Source organism: Chanos chanos, chromosome 11 (assembly GCF_902362185.1).
Source record: "Chanos chanos chromosome 11, fChaCha1.1, whole genome shotgun sequence".
NCBI lineage: Eukaryota > Metazoa > Chordata > Actinopteri > Gonorynchiformes > Chanidae > Chanos > Chanos chanos.
The window spans coordinates 12,837,047-12,854,707 of NC_044505.1; the positions used below are offsets into that span (position 1 = coordinate 12,837,047).

Consider the following 17,661-nt stretch of genomic DNA (forward strand, 5'->3'; position numbering starts at 1 on the left):
AGCTTGTGTTTGGCCATCGGGTTCGTGGTCCTCTAAAACTGTTGAGTGAACAGCTGCTATCTGCACCATCATCCCTGTGACAGTTGTTGATCATGTAAGTTCTTTCCAGGAAAGACTGCATCTTGCCTGTGACTATGCTAAGGCCAAGTTGGCAACAACTCAGTCAAAGATGAAGGCCCGGTTTGACAAAGAGTTTTGCGCGCAGTTTTCAACCAGGTGACTCTGTTTTAGTTTTTCTTCCAGTGCCTGGTTCTGCTTTGCATGCCAAATTCTCTGGTCCGTACCTAATTGAAAAACGACTCAGTGACACAGAGCACCACAAATGTGGTGAGCACACCTGACCGCCAGTGAAAGACCAGGATGTGTCATATTAATATGTTGAAATCTTATGTTGCAAGACATACATCTAGCTCCTGCATGAAACCGTGCCTGTTGCCTCTGTTGCTGTGTCACCATCTCCTTACAGTCCTGAAGATGATGGGTTGACTATTAGTGATGCTCCAACTTCCTGCATCCGTCTACAGAACTCTGTTATTTTAGATAGTTTATCTGCCTGTCTTGCACACCTTCCCGAGTTCCAGTGCAGGGATGTCATGTCATTAACTGAAAAGTATTTTAATCTGTTTTCTGATGTTCCTACACAGACCAGTATGCTGTGTCATGATATTGATGTGGGTGAGAGTCCTCCCATTAAGCAGCCCCCATATAGAGTGAACCCTCGGAAACGTGAGGTAATGAAGGCAGAGGTTGAGTATCTGGTAAAGCATGGTTTTGTTAAAACCAGTCAAAGTCCCTGGAGCTCTCCCTGTTTACTGGTGCCTAAACCTGATTCCACTTAGGTTTTGCACAGACGTAAGGTTAACAGTGTCACCAAGCCTGACTCCTTCCCTCTGCCACGAATGGAGGATTGTGTGGACAGAGTGGGAGTTGCCCGCTACGTCACCAAGTTGGATCTCTGTTAGAAAAATGTTATTCCTTTGTATGAAATAAGTAATGATCATGCTCTTACTATGTGCAAATAATGATCAAGCATAAGTTCAACTAAAGGGCATTTAAACTTTGTATGAACATGAACATGACCTGAGGCTAAGAAGGGTCAACTAACCGCAAGCTACTGGGAACAGGTTGTGAAATATCTATCTCGATCAGATAACCGTGTTGTACGCATTAAACATGCTACGCCTAAGAACCGATATAACCGCTTTAGAGGGAATAATACTGTACCCGACTAAGGAGAAACAGTACAACTCATTACTGCAGTACTTGGCTGTATTGTTGTGTGACTTGTCTCCTCGCCGCGAGAATAAACGAACTTGCTTTGACTTCGGAGGATCGTGTGTCATTTTGTTAAATTACTCTGACAAGCTCCTTAAAGGTTACTGGCAGATGCCTCTTGCTCCCCGAGCATCTGAGATCTCTGCATTTGTCACTCCAGATAATGGAATTTTATGGAATATTCTGTGATGGCTTTTGGGATGCGAAATGCCCCAGCCACATTCCAACGCCTTATGCTGAGAGTCTTGTCTGGTGTACCAAAGTGTGAGGCATACCTGGATGATTTGGTGATTTATTCTGATAGCTGGGATGAACATCTGAAGTCATTACATCTAGTGTTTGATAGGCTTTCAGGTGCTTTTTAACACTTAACCTTGCGAAGTGCGAGTTTGCAAAGGCAACTGTCACCTATCTAGGTAAGCAGGTGGGACAAGGCCAGGTGAGGCCTGTTGAGGTCAAAGTGTCTGCTATTGTTGACTTACCTACACCCACAAATAAGCATGAGCTGTGCTGCTACTTGGGAATGGCCGGTTATTACCGGGGCTTTTGCCCAAATTTTTCCACTATTGCATCTCCATTAACCAGTCTTCTAAGTTGTAAAGAAAAGTTTGTGTGGAGTCCTGAGTGTGTGGTTGCATTTAATGCTGTTAAAGACCTCCTCTGTCATGCACCAGTTCTGTCAGCTCCCAACTTTAGTGTACCATTTAAATTAGAAGTAGATGCAAGTGCTACAGGGGCTGGTGCAGTTTCCTACTCTACAGCTGGGGTCTGTTTAACATCCATAGGATTTGTTCTTCCCTTTTTTTTTTTTTATCATCGGGGCTACATCACAACTCTGAATTCAAGTTCTAGTTATTTCCAAGTTGGGCTAATGCAGTGTTCTCTTGGACAGGCTCCCTAACTCTGCTTACACTTTGTCACCAGTGTGACAGCTCTGATCTGCCTTATCTAGGTGTCTGGCACATCCATCATTACATATCACCAGACCTCCCTCCTTAAGGACCTCAAATCCTCACACCTCTCACACCCCAGTGGAGGACCAATTTGCTGTAGAATTGAGAATCCCTGAGTCTCTGGTCATCTTCTGTCACAAACACAAAAATGCGTGTCTTTGAAAGATACCTCAACATTTGCAACCTCATATCTCTTCGCTAAGACTTTGCTTTAAAGTGCGTCCTGAGGGTTGCTCTGTATAAGAGAGTATTCGGAATGAACAAAGTTGTGCGTCGAACTGTTTGTCCTATAGAATGAGTCATGTGCATACTGTTAGGGATTTTTACTCAATTATTTCTCACTCCAATAGCGAGCAAAGATAGCCAGATTAAAGATCACATAAATTCCGATTCTTCATCTTTAGGTTTATGTTAAAACAACAGCTGATCTTTAAACGCATAGGGAAAATGGTTTTCTACTGAAATATTTGACAAATAGATTCCTCTTCTATTCTTTAGATTGGGAAGTCCCTCATTCCTCAGGGAAAATTTGCGTTGGAGAACATTGTGAGAATGTCGTGAATGTAATCTTTTGATGAAACGGGTGAGGTGCCAATGTATTTCCTGAAAATTTAAAAATGTGAACTTTAAATAAAGCTTCTATTTGAATTTTATTGACTTCTATGTAGCAAAAAAATCCATACATGTGAGTTTGAGATGCAAGGGATTTTTAATGGGTAAAACAACAAATGAAACATCAACTGCAATCTTTTAATGTAGACAAGAAAAGAAAAACAAATGTTAGCTTACACACACTCTCCCTACCTCCCCCCTTCCTCTCCCTTTCTCTCTCTCTCTCTCTCTCTCTCTCTGTGTTTGTGTGTGTGTGTGTTTGGGTGTTTATGTAATGACTGATTGTAAAGTCTTCTCACAGATCCAGTTATAACGATCATTACATGATACATCGTGCCAGGTCTCCATCTTGTTAAAAGAACATTCAATCTTAAATTCAATGGTCACACAATCTTCATTAATTCCATGATTATTGTTAGGCTGTCCACTCGCCCAGCGCCTGAAAAAACACTAAGAGTCTGTCAGTCCACTGCATTTTTGATACAGACTGAAAGAAAGAAAGAAATTCAGTGATCTCTTACCCAGTGGTCAGTGCTGTGCCGTCCACCCATTTCCACACCCCGTCTGTGACATCATTAGTCAGACCAATCAAAGCTCTCTTACCCTCACTAAGTCTATAAAGAAAGTCCTGATGAGAGGGCGCAAAGTGAAAAGACAGAATTTAGGATTTATCTTTACAACAATGTTTAATTCTAAACAAATAGTCTCTGTTTCTCTCTCTCTCTCTCTCTCTCTCTCTTTTTTTTTCTCACCTGTTCCTCTGCACTGTTTATAATCACCAGGTCTGCTCCTCTGTCTCTGCAGTCCTGTCTGCTCTCAGACCAGGTCTTCTGATTATTGGAAATGTAGTACAGACTGGATTTATAGATCACCCATCCCTGCTGAAGATCATTATCTATGCACACGCACACACACACACAGACACATGAAAAGTGGAGTTTTCATTTCAAGTGACACTCATCTTTTCTCTGTAAGAGTCACTTATATTTCACCAACACAGAGGATGGTGCTTATCAGACTGTGAGTAGTAAACAACTCATATAGTGAAAGGAGTCTAACAGTGTGTAATATGTAAAAGCACAACGAAACGCAGTTCCGCATGTCTGCAAACTGTACAGACTTCAAATCTGCATCACACTCTCATCTGGTCAGTACCGAAGAAGTTGCTGCTATCTTTCTGTGTTGAAAACGGAAGTTTTTTTTGAGGTTTTCTGTGATCATGGTTAGAGTGCCGAATGATTGATTAAAATCCAAGTGCAGAAATTGTTCAAACAAAGCTGTGGCCTCTTATTTCCTATCCTTAACATTAACAATCAAAGAAAAAAGAACAGAACCACTGACCGTCTAAAATTTCAGAAAATACAAACAAACGTCTAAATGCCAACTATTTCATAATGCTCTTTGACTGGAACCGGATTGGACAGCTTCAATTTATATTTCATTTTTTTGTGATGAATGTTCAAATATGTACTTACTCAAATCAGAAAATTTGACCTGAAGTGCATCTTTTTCATTCTGTAGCTGGTCTCTCTGATTAGCTGTTTCATTGTAACTGGTTTGTAGCAGGTCTCTCTCCATGTTAAGGTTGTTGTAAGTAGTCTGGAACTTTTCTCTCTCCTCTGTCATACTGGTGTGATGTCGGTAAATGATGACACACAGCACTATGACAGCAGCCAGCAGGAGAACACACAGCAGCCCCAGACACACTGCCATCACTCTGTAACATCTGTTCCCTACAGGTTTACTTCCTGAAGGGGAAAAATGAGACTATATGGTACTATGAAACAGTAAAAATGGCACTATAGCGATCAAACCTTTACCTTTACTGTTTGGTGACATCCCTATTGTACTGTATTTTTTGTTTTGACATAAATAGTTGATTAAGTTGATAAAATAGACAAAATGGTTTGAATCTCTTAACTGAATATGTAGGTATACATATGCATATGTGAATATGAGTGTACGTATGTACGGTTATGTATGTGTGTGCTTTTAGGATGTTTATGTGTTTGTGAGTGTTTTTGTGAGTGTGTGTGAGAGTGTTTTTGTGCTTACCTGAGTTTAGAAGTTGTGCACGGCTGTTAAGAGTGCAAGAGGATGGAGTTGGAAGTTTTTCCCTATTTACATGTACGTCGTTAGAAGAATGAACTGTTTCTGGGGAATCTGCATTAGCATATATTTGCTCACTCATCTCCATTTTGTTCTACCACTGATGTTACTGTGGACTGTGTAGATTTTTTTTCTCCAGCCCAGTGTGGGAACTTACACATAAATGATGTCAAAATCACACATGCGCACACAAACACACACACACACACACACACAAACGCGAAAAATATCTCAAATTAGGGCACCAGAGCAAATCTAGTGTTAATAACCCACTAAGAGGGACAGATGAGAGGTATGCCAGTCAAAGATTAAAAAATAAACAATGTGAGAATGAAAGAGAGAGAGAAGTAAGTAAGTATGGTACGCAGAGATAAAAAAGGGAAGAGATATAGATATAAAAGAGAGATAAAAGCGAGAACAAGAGAGGGCAAGGGAGAGAGAGAGAGAGAGAGAGAGGGAGGGAGGGAGGGAGAGAGAAAGAAAGAGAGGGAGAGAGAGACGGGGAGAGAGAGGAAAGTAAGACAGAGAGAGATAGTCTGGTTGAGGAATGAAACAGTGGAAGTCTGAGTTCAGGACTGTCAGTATTGTTACCTGTGCTGAGGCTTTTTCTTCATTTCTACGCGTTTGATAACTAGACAGTCACATTTATAGGCATATTCATTCATTTATTTATTTTACTAGAGTGCAGCCACGTGCTTTAGGGGAAATATAATACAACAGTGGCCCATTTACTGTGAAATGGGCAGTTTATTTATTTCATTTAATTCATTTAATGATTTAATGGTTTAATGATATTAGTGAGTTCTATAGTTTGTTTAGTGAGAGAGGAATTGTTTTAAGTGGCCAAAGAACAGCGTGATCTTCCTCTCACTGACTCCACCCAAAGACCAGCAAAGAGACTGATTTATGCCACTAACACAGCACTCCGGTCAGTTACTTTTTCATGCAGCACTTTATTCCCTCTGACTGCCCCCGTGTGGAAGAATGGTGTAACTACACATAGACAAGATCACTGAATGTTGCCATACTCACACAATCCATTCTGTGCACTGACATGAACAACAGATTTTAACAGACATAATAAAACCTCAATTATGAGCAGTAAAAATGATGAATTGCTGTTTATTGTGTATAGAATAAGTCATGGAGGAATATTGATAACAGAGAGGACCTTTGATTGAGTGACATTGAGTGACAAAAGAAAATGTATTTTAGAGACCATGTATGGATAGGATGTAGATTTAAGTATGAAAAAATTCTACACATACAGGAAATACTCATTTGTAATTTCCACAAACAAAATAAATGAGCATGGCCTTGTAACGCCCCCATCTCCATCTCCTCCTGTTTCAGCCTATCAGCACTCAGCTTCACGCCAGGTACTAACCACCTGTTCTGTCACCTCACTGAATGATTAACACTTACACCTGTTTCCTGTTCTTTAGTCTCATTCAGCATCTAGCCCAGACACACCTCTGTTTCACTGTGGATGACAGGCCTTTTAACTGACTTGGTTGCATACAATATTTTGAGGGTTAACAGTGATTTTTCATGCTCGTTCATCTTTATGACAAAAATCCAAGTGGTATAGAATAAATAAGCACCCAGGTGTGTGTGTGTGTGTGTGTGTGTGTGTTTATCCTAAAAAAAAAACTCCACGGGTGGGTGGATGGCATATGAAAATGCGACTCTGGTTATGAAACATACACAGTAATGAGGAGTTTGACTCAGAGCCAAAACATTCACTTTGTCACTTATTTCCAGTGGAGACACTGAGAGGAGCCCCAGACTGCGTGTAATCCCAGCAGAGGGCGTTCTGTGTGTTTACCCACAACACTTTTGTTTTTAATCTTTCACTGGCAATGACAGGAGCATCAAACTGTGTGCAGCCTGTAATGATTTGTAATTATCGAGGCATCAGCGGCAGACGTCTCTCTAACTCTGTCTCTGTGCCTGGGTGAGGACTATAAGTAAGAGTTTATATAAGCACTATTGTCTGCACAGACTGGGGAAATGGTCCTTTAAACAGTAATTTGTCAGGACTGGTTTAAGTCGTTTTAAAATTGAAATTTAAACGGTCAGCAAGCCTAAAATCACCTCATGCGTCGAGGAGTTTGTTCAAACTCCATCGTAGAGAGCAGAGTTTGAAGTGTCCACACAAGCTCTCCCTGGTCTTCTGTTGTGGATCTAAGGGCAGAAACTGAAGACGGGTCTGACACATCATTAAATACAGACACAACTAACGACTGGCAAGTGACATTGTTCCTTTGATGGCCTCACATGCAATAAAAAAGAAAAGAAAAGAAAAGAAAAAAAAAATCATACTTTTTTTCTGCATATGATACACATACAGACATACACATGCAAACAAACAAAATACACCTACTACAGGAGGTGTCAGTTAGATCATTTTAAAAATACCCAGAGAATGAAGTACAAAATTTCAGGACTGCGTCTTGCTGTGTTTTCGGTCTCTAATAACAGGCTGGTCACTTTCTGTGTGTTCTTATTGCACTTGACAGAACCACACAGAACATAATTTTGCTGTACAAACCGAACCACAGTCAATTTAAATGAACCTTATTCTATCAGATTGTTCTTGTGATACTTATTCCCTGTTTCCTACATTCATGTTAGGTTTACAGAAATTCCCATTTTTGGTTTCTGCAAAGCTTTGCTGTTATGAAAGGATTTACTGCAAACTTCAGTGTACAGGTAAAAAAAAATCACAGTAGAGATTTAAGATGTAGCAACAGAGCGACAAAATATGAAAGAATGATTCAAAAAACTATTTTTTTCTCACAGATCCAATTAGAGGTTTGAGAGCATCCCATATCATTCCAGTTCTCGTAAGGTTGTGCGTCAGAACGAACTGTAGCACAATCCTCTTTGACTGAACCATATTGACTGGGTTCTCCTTTCCTCCAGTACCTGAAGAGAACAATGAGAATTTGTAGTGGAACAATGGACTGAGAGACAATAACTGTAACGCTCATGACCAGAGTAACATCCACTGATCTCTCACCCAGTGGTCAGTGCTGTGCCATCCACCCATTTCCACACATCCTCTGTCACATGATCAGTCAGACCAATCCAAGCACCAACAATGTCTCTGGTTCTAATCAGCATTCCAACGAAGTCCTGTCAGTTTAGAGCAAAGTTAATACCACACTCTTTCCATGTTCTTTATCAATCATCATCTCTCTCTCTCCTTCTGTCTCTGTCTCACACACATACACATGCACATGCACATGCACACACACAGGCACACATACACACACACGCACACACACACGCACACACACACGCACACACACACACACACACCCACACACACCTGTTCTTCTTTACTGTTTATGATCACCAGATCTGCTCCTCTCTCTATGCAGTCCTGTCTGCTCTCACTCCAGGTCTTTTCCACAGGAGAGGTGTAGTACAGACTGGGGCTGAGGTACCTCCATCCCTCTTTAATGTATTTATCTGTTCATATAGTGAAAAGAAAAGACTACAGCTGAAGTGGACACACATACACCCTCTCTCTCTCTCTCTCTCTCTCTCTCTCACACACACACACACACACACATACAATACATTCACTTCTTACTGAAGATGGCATTTGTTAAAACGTCATTGCAGCCAGTTAAGCCGTTATGGAGAAACCAGTAAAACTAATTGTTACGGAGGCTGATAAACATACAAGATTTGGAACATTGTTTATGCATTACTATGTAATACATACGTGTTTAATATTTATTTCTTAACACAGACAATTGGATCATACAATGTGAGGATCATTGTTTCGAGTTTTCACAACTATAATTTCATTAGTTACAGGATTTCTGTTTTCTGATTGGTTGATAATGTTTTCTGTAGGACTGAGACCAATAAAAAGGGGCTGATTTGTGTTGAAAAGCAATGAGGCTGAATTAAAACAGAGCTGTTAAAGAAATCCATCTGCATCCAATGTCTGACTGATGGGAAACTGATCCACCCCATAAATATATATATATATATATATATATATATATATATATATATATATATATATATATATATATATAAATGTTATTTCATGTTATTTTGTTAACTTTTGTCTGTTTTTTTCTGGCGCTGGTTACCACACCATATGGGTATGTGTGTTGGTCTAATGCTGACGTCAGTGTGTGAGTACTGTTCAGGTCATGTAGTACGTGCTGCTTAAGGTTAAAATTTTTGCTCTGCTGCAAGTTAGAGGCTGCAGAAAGTTTAGCTTTCCTTATTTGTCCCTTGTTGGTCCGAGCGGTCTCATTTATTTCTTTATTTACTTTATTCCGCGTCCAGCCAGTGCCAACGATAATGATAACCCCTAACTTTTGCACAGCAATCTCTGTTTTCATGTTCCTCTCTGGGCCCATCCATTAGAGAAGAAATAAGGGGCTTTTATCGATCAAAGCTGTCCATGAGCAAGGAGAGCAAAATCTGTCATGCAGATGTGGTGTCAAGAGGAGTCCTCAGACCCAGGGAGTGTAGGCTCCACCCGGTGCTGGTCCGATTGAGACTCCACCTGGTGGTGGTCCGGTTGAGACTCCACCGGGTGGTGGTCTGGCTGATTCGGGGTCACTCTGGAATGGTAAACGTATGTCTTTTCGCTCCCTAGAGAATCATTTGTATTGAAACGTCTTGTCCTCTATTGTTCTCTGTAGAAAGAGAGCGAGCTCAGCTGAGAAATGACGCAATGTCTCTCAAGTGGCCAGCAGATCTACCGTATCTGCTTCATCCGTTTGGGCTTCTTCCTCCTCTACTTTGGAGAATTCGCGTGGAGAGCGCCAGAGTAATGCGGGTCACACCCGTGTGACCACCCATGCCATGGTTTTCAGACATTCAACCTCTCCTAGAACTTCCCCTCAGATGAGATCTGTTTACAGACGCTTGGTGGACGTGGTTTTACCCGTTTCCTCTGGGCCTCAGGTTGCAGGCCCGGCCCCAAAAAGGCATGCTCCCTCACTATGGGGCTCTCCAGGCCCCATAGGCACAATTTGCAAAGTGCCAAGGCACCATCAATTAGATGACTAAACCCTAACCATGCTCTTATTGATGGCAGACATTTAAATCTTCGTCTAAGGAACGCCAGCAAGATCCATTTGCCTGTGATGCCTCCACGATTCTGTTATTTTTTCCAAGAGCTTGTTTGAGGATGGTAAATGTTCTAATACACTGGAGGGGTTCTTGGCAGCTACATTAGCCTCTCTAAGCTACTTTTAGAGTATAATCTTTGACAGAGATTTGTGCGGCTGCAACATGGTCAGTTCCATCCATTTCCACATGGTTTTATGAAGCGAATGCTGGTACGTCATTCAGTGAAACTGTGTCAGGGCTACCCCACAGGACATAATCAGCGGACTTTACTTACTTACTGTTCCCTCAATGGTGGGGCTGTTTACAATTTGGGCATACTTTTAATCAGCCCGTCATATTCTGGTAATGAGCATCTGGCTGGACCAGACTGATCTGCGTTTGCATCTGGAATGCAGAGTCATTAGGGATGAACGAGACACTGTCCTAAAATTCGGCCAAAATGAGATACTTTAGCAGCAGGCAGCATATGTAAGGTATCTGAGAATAGGGAGGGCCGTCATGTCAGGGGCATGCATTTGATGACTTAAAATGGTGTATATGCAGGTAGCTCACTAGGTTTTGAGACACCCTGTATCTGGGTGGAGAGTCTCTCATTCAGAAAAACCAAGGTTACGAGGTAACCCCACATTCTCTACTTTATTTGTGAGACTGTTAAATACGAAGTGTAAATAGTTAAGTAAATGCTTCTGGAATGTTCTCTAAATCTCTTCTGTCTGATATCACACTACCACTGAGGATCAGCACATTGTAAGTGAAAACCGCACAGTCAAAACTTAAATCTGACCAGTAGAACACCCTTGAACCTGTTAAATTTCTTACACAACAATCTTTTTTCTGTTAACTTATTAAAATATTTCTCTTCCTCTTTCTAATAATCTTTCTCTTCCCTGGAGTCAAATATTGCACCTCCCAAAGTTCATTTTGTACTCACTAGTTCATAATTTCTGCTAATTCAGTCAAGTTAAAATTTATATGAAAATCTCTCTTCCTCTTTCCTGTGACTACTTTCTTGGCCAAAATACAGATTTTACTGTCTTGGAGTTAACTTTATAAGTAACCAGTTCATAAATTATGTTGATTCAGTCCCACTTTCATACAAGAGAAGTAAACAAATGAGAACACATGAAAAACATGCGACAGAATGGCCTGCTCCCTCACTCATTACTCAAAGACTGGACTAGTACAAGGTGTTGAATGGACATAAGGAAAGCTCACATCAAAATATTTACTCACCCAACTCAAGACATCTCTCCTTCTCTAACATGGACTTGTTTACAGCCATGGAGTGACAAGAATTCTGCAACTGGTCCCTCTGATCAGTCATGTTTTTGTAACTGGTTTGTAGCTGGTCTTTCTCTATGGTCAGTTTATTGTAACTGGTTTGTAGCTGGTCTTTCTCTATGGTCAGTTTATTGAAACTGGTTTGTATCTGGTCTCTTTCAACAGTTAGGTTGTTAAATATGACCTGCAACTGATTTCGCTCTTTGGTTAGGAATTCGTAACTGGTTTGCAACTGCTTTCTCTCTATGGTTACTTCATTGTTACTGGTTTGTAACTGGTGTTTGTTGACACATAACCCTATGACAACAGCCAGTAGGAGAACACACAGCAGCCCCAGACACACTGCAGCCAGTCTGTAGTATCTGTTAACTGAAGTAAGAATGAGAGAGTTCAGAAAATATTTTCAGTTTGGTCCTTTGTCATAGATACAGTGCTATTCCATTGAACTTTCAACACTGTCATTTTATCAAAGCTAAACAGAGCAACACAAGACACATCAAAACAGGCGAAGAAGGCGAAACCAAACAAGTAAAAGTGTGTGCATGTTTTTTTTTCCCTACTTAAGTGTGTCTGTAGCATCGTTTCTGACCGGCAGAAATAAAGTCCGGCAGAAATAAAATTCAGTAAATATCAGGTTTGTCATGTCTTGAGTTCTCTTGCTATTTAAAGAACTGCAAGGGGACCTATCTAACAGCTAACAACTAACAATTACAATAACAATAACCCTTATAAATGTGCTACAAAAAACTTTAAGGGTAAACAGAGAATATGGATTTTTGCTAAAAGCAGAATATTCTGAATTTGACTTTTTTACACATGTAAACCATGTACATAGCGACTTAGCTGTTTTAAACAATAAAATAAATAACCTTTTCCAACTCACTAAATGATTGCAGATTCTAAAATGATTGCATTGTTTCGATATATCTTTCCACTGGTTCCTTACACTGAAAACATTTCACATTCGTTTTTAACTATTTGTTTGTGTTCAAGTTTTATTCAAGTGTACATTCAACTTTTCTTAACACTGTTCTTCAGTCAGTTTTCCCCACCAAAACAGAGATATTCATATCAAATATGATGCATATTATGATAAAACATCAATGTGATATTATATATGAAATTACATGTCTGATGCTCTCACTCTAAATAGGAAACAGACTGCATGTTATGTCTCAGACTGTATATGCTTACCTGAATACTGAGGTCCTCCAATGACTCTGAACATCCTGGTGTTGAAGGTCTCTTCATCTTCAACTAAATTTGTATTATCATATGTATGAGGTTCATTGTCATTGGCCATTCTGTTTTACTGAGTAATACTGATGTTACAGTGAAGAGTGTGTGAGACCTCTACAACCTCCCGTTGTCTGTGTGACCTGTAATATTTGACAGTCCTTTAAATAAGACACATTCAGCACTGAAAAGAGGAAGTTCTAGAGGGGCAGACTGTTCATTCACTAAAGTGTCACGACCAATGGACATTTAGAGCTTCCCCCATCTCTCTCTTAGCATACTGTATATTTTCATTTTAACGTCTTTCTGATGCATTTTTGTGTCAGGGCTGCAAAGCTGAAGGGTTTCTCCAAGTAAACTGTCTTCATTTTATTGCTTGATCATAGTTCTTATAACGCCGTTTTGAGGGGCTTTTTTAGCTCTTGCATCAGGGTAGGTACTCTTCCAGCACAAGACGAACCATGCGTGACATAAGTGTACTGGTCCAGATGTAAGTGGTCCAGCTGACTGGTCCAGATGTAAGTGTGTGTTGATTGCAACAGCTACGTTTACAAATCTGTGTAAAACATAAAGTTTTAAAACATCTTAAATTTAGTTTTTGGATATTCAAGGTCTAAAAATGTCTTAAAATGTCTGGAACTGTAGAAGGGCAGGCATTACATTTGATCCGGTGCACAACTGTTTCCATTTTCTCCTCTGATTATAGACCATTGTTCAAACCACACAGTGTCACTCTGATCTCTCGGTATGATCTCTTAATTCTCACACTGGGAGACCAGTATGGGACAGGAATTCATTAATTAATGAGCTTATCACAATTATGTTGCTGTTGTTGTGTTTTCATTTTATATTTGCTGAATATGCCAAATATGCTGAATATTTGCTGAATATGAAGTCATGCACACGGACCTAAGGGCATTTTATTATATCTTCAATTGTGTTACCCATGACCCTCTTCCCTAATTTACTCCAAAGCTCGTGTAGGTCGGTGATTTGGATAAGTATCAGGTCAAGACATATAAGAAGATTTATCTATGCAACACAGAGAAACACATTCCTTGTCTCCTGTCAGGCTAACCCTTAAGCCAGTACCTGAAACAACACACAGAATCATTCTGTATATATATATATATATATATACTGTATATATCTGTGTGTGTGTGTGTGTGTGTGTGTATAAATATTTTTATATGTAGAGGTGTGCAAGATGAGATGCAGTAGCTAAATGCATGATGACCTCATTTAAATGCGAAGTTCTTTTACCCAGTGGTCAGCGCTGTACCGTCCACCAATTTCCATTTCCACTCCCCCTTTGTGACATCTTGGGTCAGACCAGGTCAAGCACTGTTACTACTTCTCAGGCTAAAAGTAAACTCCTGCTGAAATGAGATATAGTGATAATTATTGAAGTGATACTGTTAAACTGAAGTGAGAATTTTAAACTATTCTGTGTAATTCACACCCAGAACTGAACATAGCTTCTCCTTCATTTGCAAAGCATTAAAGGCCAATCCAATTTATTCGTTTTTGTGTGTGTAGAAATAAATATGCAAAGTAAGGACAAATTCCTTTATTAAAGGCAGGTAGGTAGTTTGCAGGTAGTCCGACAAAGCCAGTTCTAGATTTCCTGTCACTTAATCTCTCTCTCTCTCTCTCTCTCTCTCTCTCTCACCTACATAGCACACAACCAATACACATCCTGCACCTTTTTTGCCCATTTGCACATTGCATCTTTGCAGCATCTTCACAATACAAACTGTTTATACACTTGCACCTTTTCATGCTCTATGCATCTTTTCACAGCACCTTCAACGCAAACTGTTTATACACTTGCAAACTGTTTACTTCCATGTATATAGCTCACATTATTATTTATCTTTTTTTATATTGATTGTGTGTTTCTTTTTGTATAGCTTTATATATTTCTTCTTTTTCTTTATTTAACTTAATACTGATATACAGCTTTACATGAGCACAGTTGTTGGAGTTGTTGCAATTCATTTCATTGCTGTTGTACTTGTACAATCAAGCATGTGACAAATAAATCTCCTGAATCTTGAATCCCTCTGTGAAAAACATTAGGTTCTGTTTGTAAAGCTCTTCTGTACAGTATAGAAAATTAAGTAAATGCTTCTGGAATGTTCTCTAAATCTCTTCTGCCTGGTATCAAATTGCCACTGTATAGTAAATCCTTAAAACTGACTGCTAGAAAATCGATGAACCTGTTAAATGCCTGACACAGCAATCTTTTTTTCTGTGAACTTATTAAAATCTCGCTTCCTCTTTCCCATAACTTTTTTCTTCCCTGAGTTGAGTTTTGCTTCTCCTGAAATGAACTCCTGAAATGAGTCCTAAGTTCGTAATTTCAGCTACTTCATGTTTCGATGTGGTTTAATGGGGCACATGTGGGAACAACGAACTGGGTTTCACACAAGTTTTTCATTAATCCTGGCCCCACCCTGTTACTTCCACAATACATGGCAGTGCATCAAGCTGGTGATTGACAGATAATTCTCATATCATGACCCCCCCCCCCTTTTTTTTATATCACAACTCATAATAAAGGAAACTAAAACCACTCTGTGTGGAGCCTATCACTTTAAACAGAAATGTCACTTACCAACAATATAACAGCGTTTTTTCAGGGGCTTTCAGCTTCAATGGCTTTTTTTCGTGGCCTATATTTAAATAATTACACAGATCAATCACAGCCAGGCACCAGTGGTGTTGCTCAGTCTTCGGCTAGACAAACCAGCCTGGAGCCAGGCCCACGGAGCCAGGCAACTGTGAGCCGTTCTCTGCCCCCCATGCTGGCCCCTCATGACCCTGGATTCTGACAGCAGGGGTCCTGGAAAAACAAACCGAAATGTGTCGGTGAATGGCGGAGATAAACTGCTCACGCCATGCCCCCGCCATCGACGCCACTTTAAAAAAAAGAAAAGAAAACCTGAAACCTGCATCACATAAATAAAAAGTTTGACTAAACGTCGTGCATTGTCTGTTTCCCATGTTGAATAGCGTACTTGCCAAACATACGTATTAACACTATATTACAGCAGCGATAACTGAGGTCCTGTCCCCTTCGTATAGCCCCCCACTTGGGGTTATGCTGGCCACAGCTCTCTGGGCATAGGTTCATCTGGCTGCACTGAAACATTACATGGCATCCTATTATCCTGCGCAATATTGTTTAGAACCCCACAGGCCAAAATGATGTCACAATCTCTCTCTTGTGTGTGCAGTAGAGCTCCCCCCCGCTGTTCCTAGACAGAGCCATCTGCCCTTAAGCAACCTGAAGCAGCGCTCCACTGTGGCCCGTGTGCGTATGTGCGCACTGTTAAATCCGCTCTCCTCCTCTGTTGCGGGGTTTGGCAGTGAGGTTACCAGTTATTCCGTGAGGGGACCTTTGTCACCTAATACATGACTCACAACAAAATGTTAGAGTCATTGGAATACTTTTAGAATATTAATTTAAAGCAGTAGTTACTTGCTGAGGAGATGACTCTGGCTCTACAGCGTGCCCCACCCTGCTATTTCGCAAAATGGAGGAGCCGTGCATCCCCTCGAGCCACCACGTTTAGGAGAGACGGCCTGACATCGCAAATGACCTGAACATGTACGGAGTGATGGTTTTTACAACTGATGAATGCATAATCATTTATGGACGGTGGCTTCAGATGCACATGGGTACAATGAATCACACCAATTACATCAGGAAACCGAACAATCTCATAAAATTCTCTCTTAATCACGGTTAGCTGAGCATCGTTGTATGAAAATTTGACGTATTGATGAGAAAGGGACTAACACTGCTGGCATCGTTCTGCTGATGATTAGCTGTGACATACCGGACCTATCCGCGATTTCCCGCTGAAAATTCCCGGTGGCCAAAAACCCCAATGTGGAGAGCACCTGCACTGGCACAGGTATGGCATTTGAGCGTGGTGTTTCTGCCCTTAACTGAGGTTCCAAATTGTGTCATAGTTCCAGAAGGAGATGTGACTTAACAGCCAGTTGTCACTCTCCATAAAACGATCCCTGTGGTCCCGAAAAACCCTTTCGCGTACTACGCGCACTTGAAGGTCTTCTAACAGAGCCAGGTCTGCCATTGCTGAGATTTGATGACTGTCAAAGCTTTTGTTTAGGTGACTGAATAAACATTTAACCTATCACACTGCAAATTGGTTAGTCTACCCATTGCTTTTAATTGCTTTATATTTATTGCTTCTAATTATGTCACCAGTTGCCTAGCCTAACAAGTAGGCTATTTCAAAATGAAAGACAAATTCATTTTACACCAAAAGACTATTAACCCCGTTAACTGCAAACAATATGAAAACACATTCATTTTAGAAATATGACACATAGTCAATGTAGGCCTTTACAATATATATATATATATATATATATATATATATATATATATTGCCATAGGCTTCATATTTTTTAGTGATGAAAAAGTGGTTGCACATGCTTAGATGCCAGTCAGAATATATGGTCTAATAACAATTCTCTGACGGATTTACTATGGTGCACCGTAAGCCCATGCTGACTCGAAAACTTGCGTACACGACTTGACATTTGACGTAAGATTCAATCAAAGCCTCCGCTCACATCCGCATCGATAAATACCGAAATGACCATACGCCCAGATTTCCGTCGTACGTTTGCTTCGTAAATGAGGGTCACTGTGTTTGCGTAACGGCTCTCTGGCTTGTCAGTTTTGATGTGTGCTGCGCACCTAACAGTTGTTCATCGTCTCTGTTATACTCCGAGACATCCTAGGCCAGGAGCAGGAGCAGTGGGCAGCACACCTGCGACTGAGGGGCAGTTGGGGGTTTAATAAGTGCCTTGCTCAAGGGCACTTCAGCCATGGATGTTGTGGGAGGGGAAAGCACTGTTCACCCACTCCCCACTCCCCCACATTTTTCCTGCCGGGCCTGGGGATTGAACCCACTTCCACTTCTCTAACCATTAGGCCACAGCTGCCCCAAAAGGCACAGCTGTTTCCCCGTTGGCAAATTGAGCCCTGTTCTCCCGCATGACAGGCGTGGATACTCATCACTATAAAAGGACACAA

At 40.7% G+C, this 17,661-nt stretch overlaps 1 protein-coding gene across 1 annotated transcript; it reads right to left on the reverse strand.

Moving 5' to 3' along the window:
* Nucleotides 1-7,729: 7,729 nt before the first annotated feature.
* LOC115823661 (C-type lectin domain family 4 member E-like) lies at nt 7,730-9,791 on the reverse strand. Its single transcript, XM_030787696.1, has 4 exons — nt 9,731-9,791; nt 8,287-8,429; nt 7,975-8,090; nt 7,730-7,880 (listed from the first exon to the last, which is right to left on the reverse strand). Exons 1-4 carry the CDS (start codon nt 9,789-9,791, stop codon nt 7,730-7,732), a joined length of 471 nt encoding a protein of 156 aa, XP_030643556.1.
* Nucleotides 9,792-17,661: the final 7,870 nt, after the last annotated feature.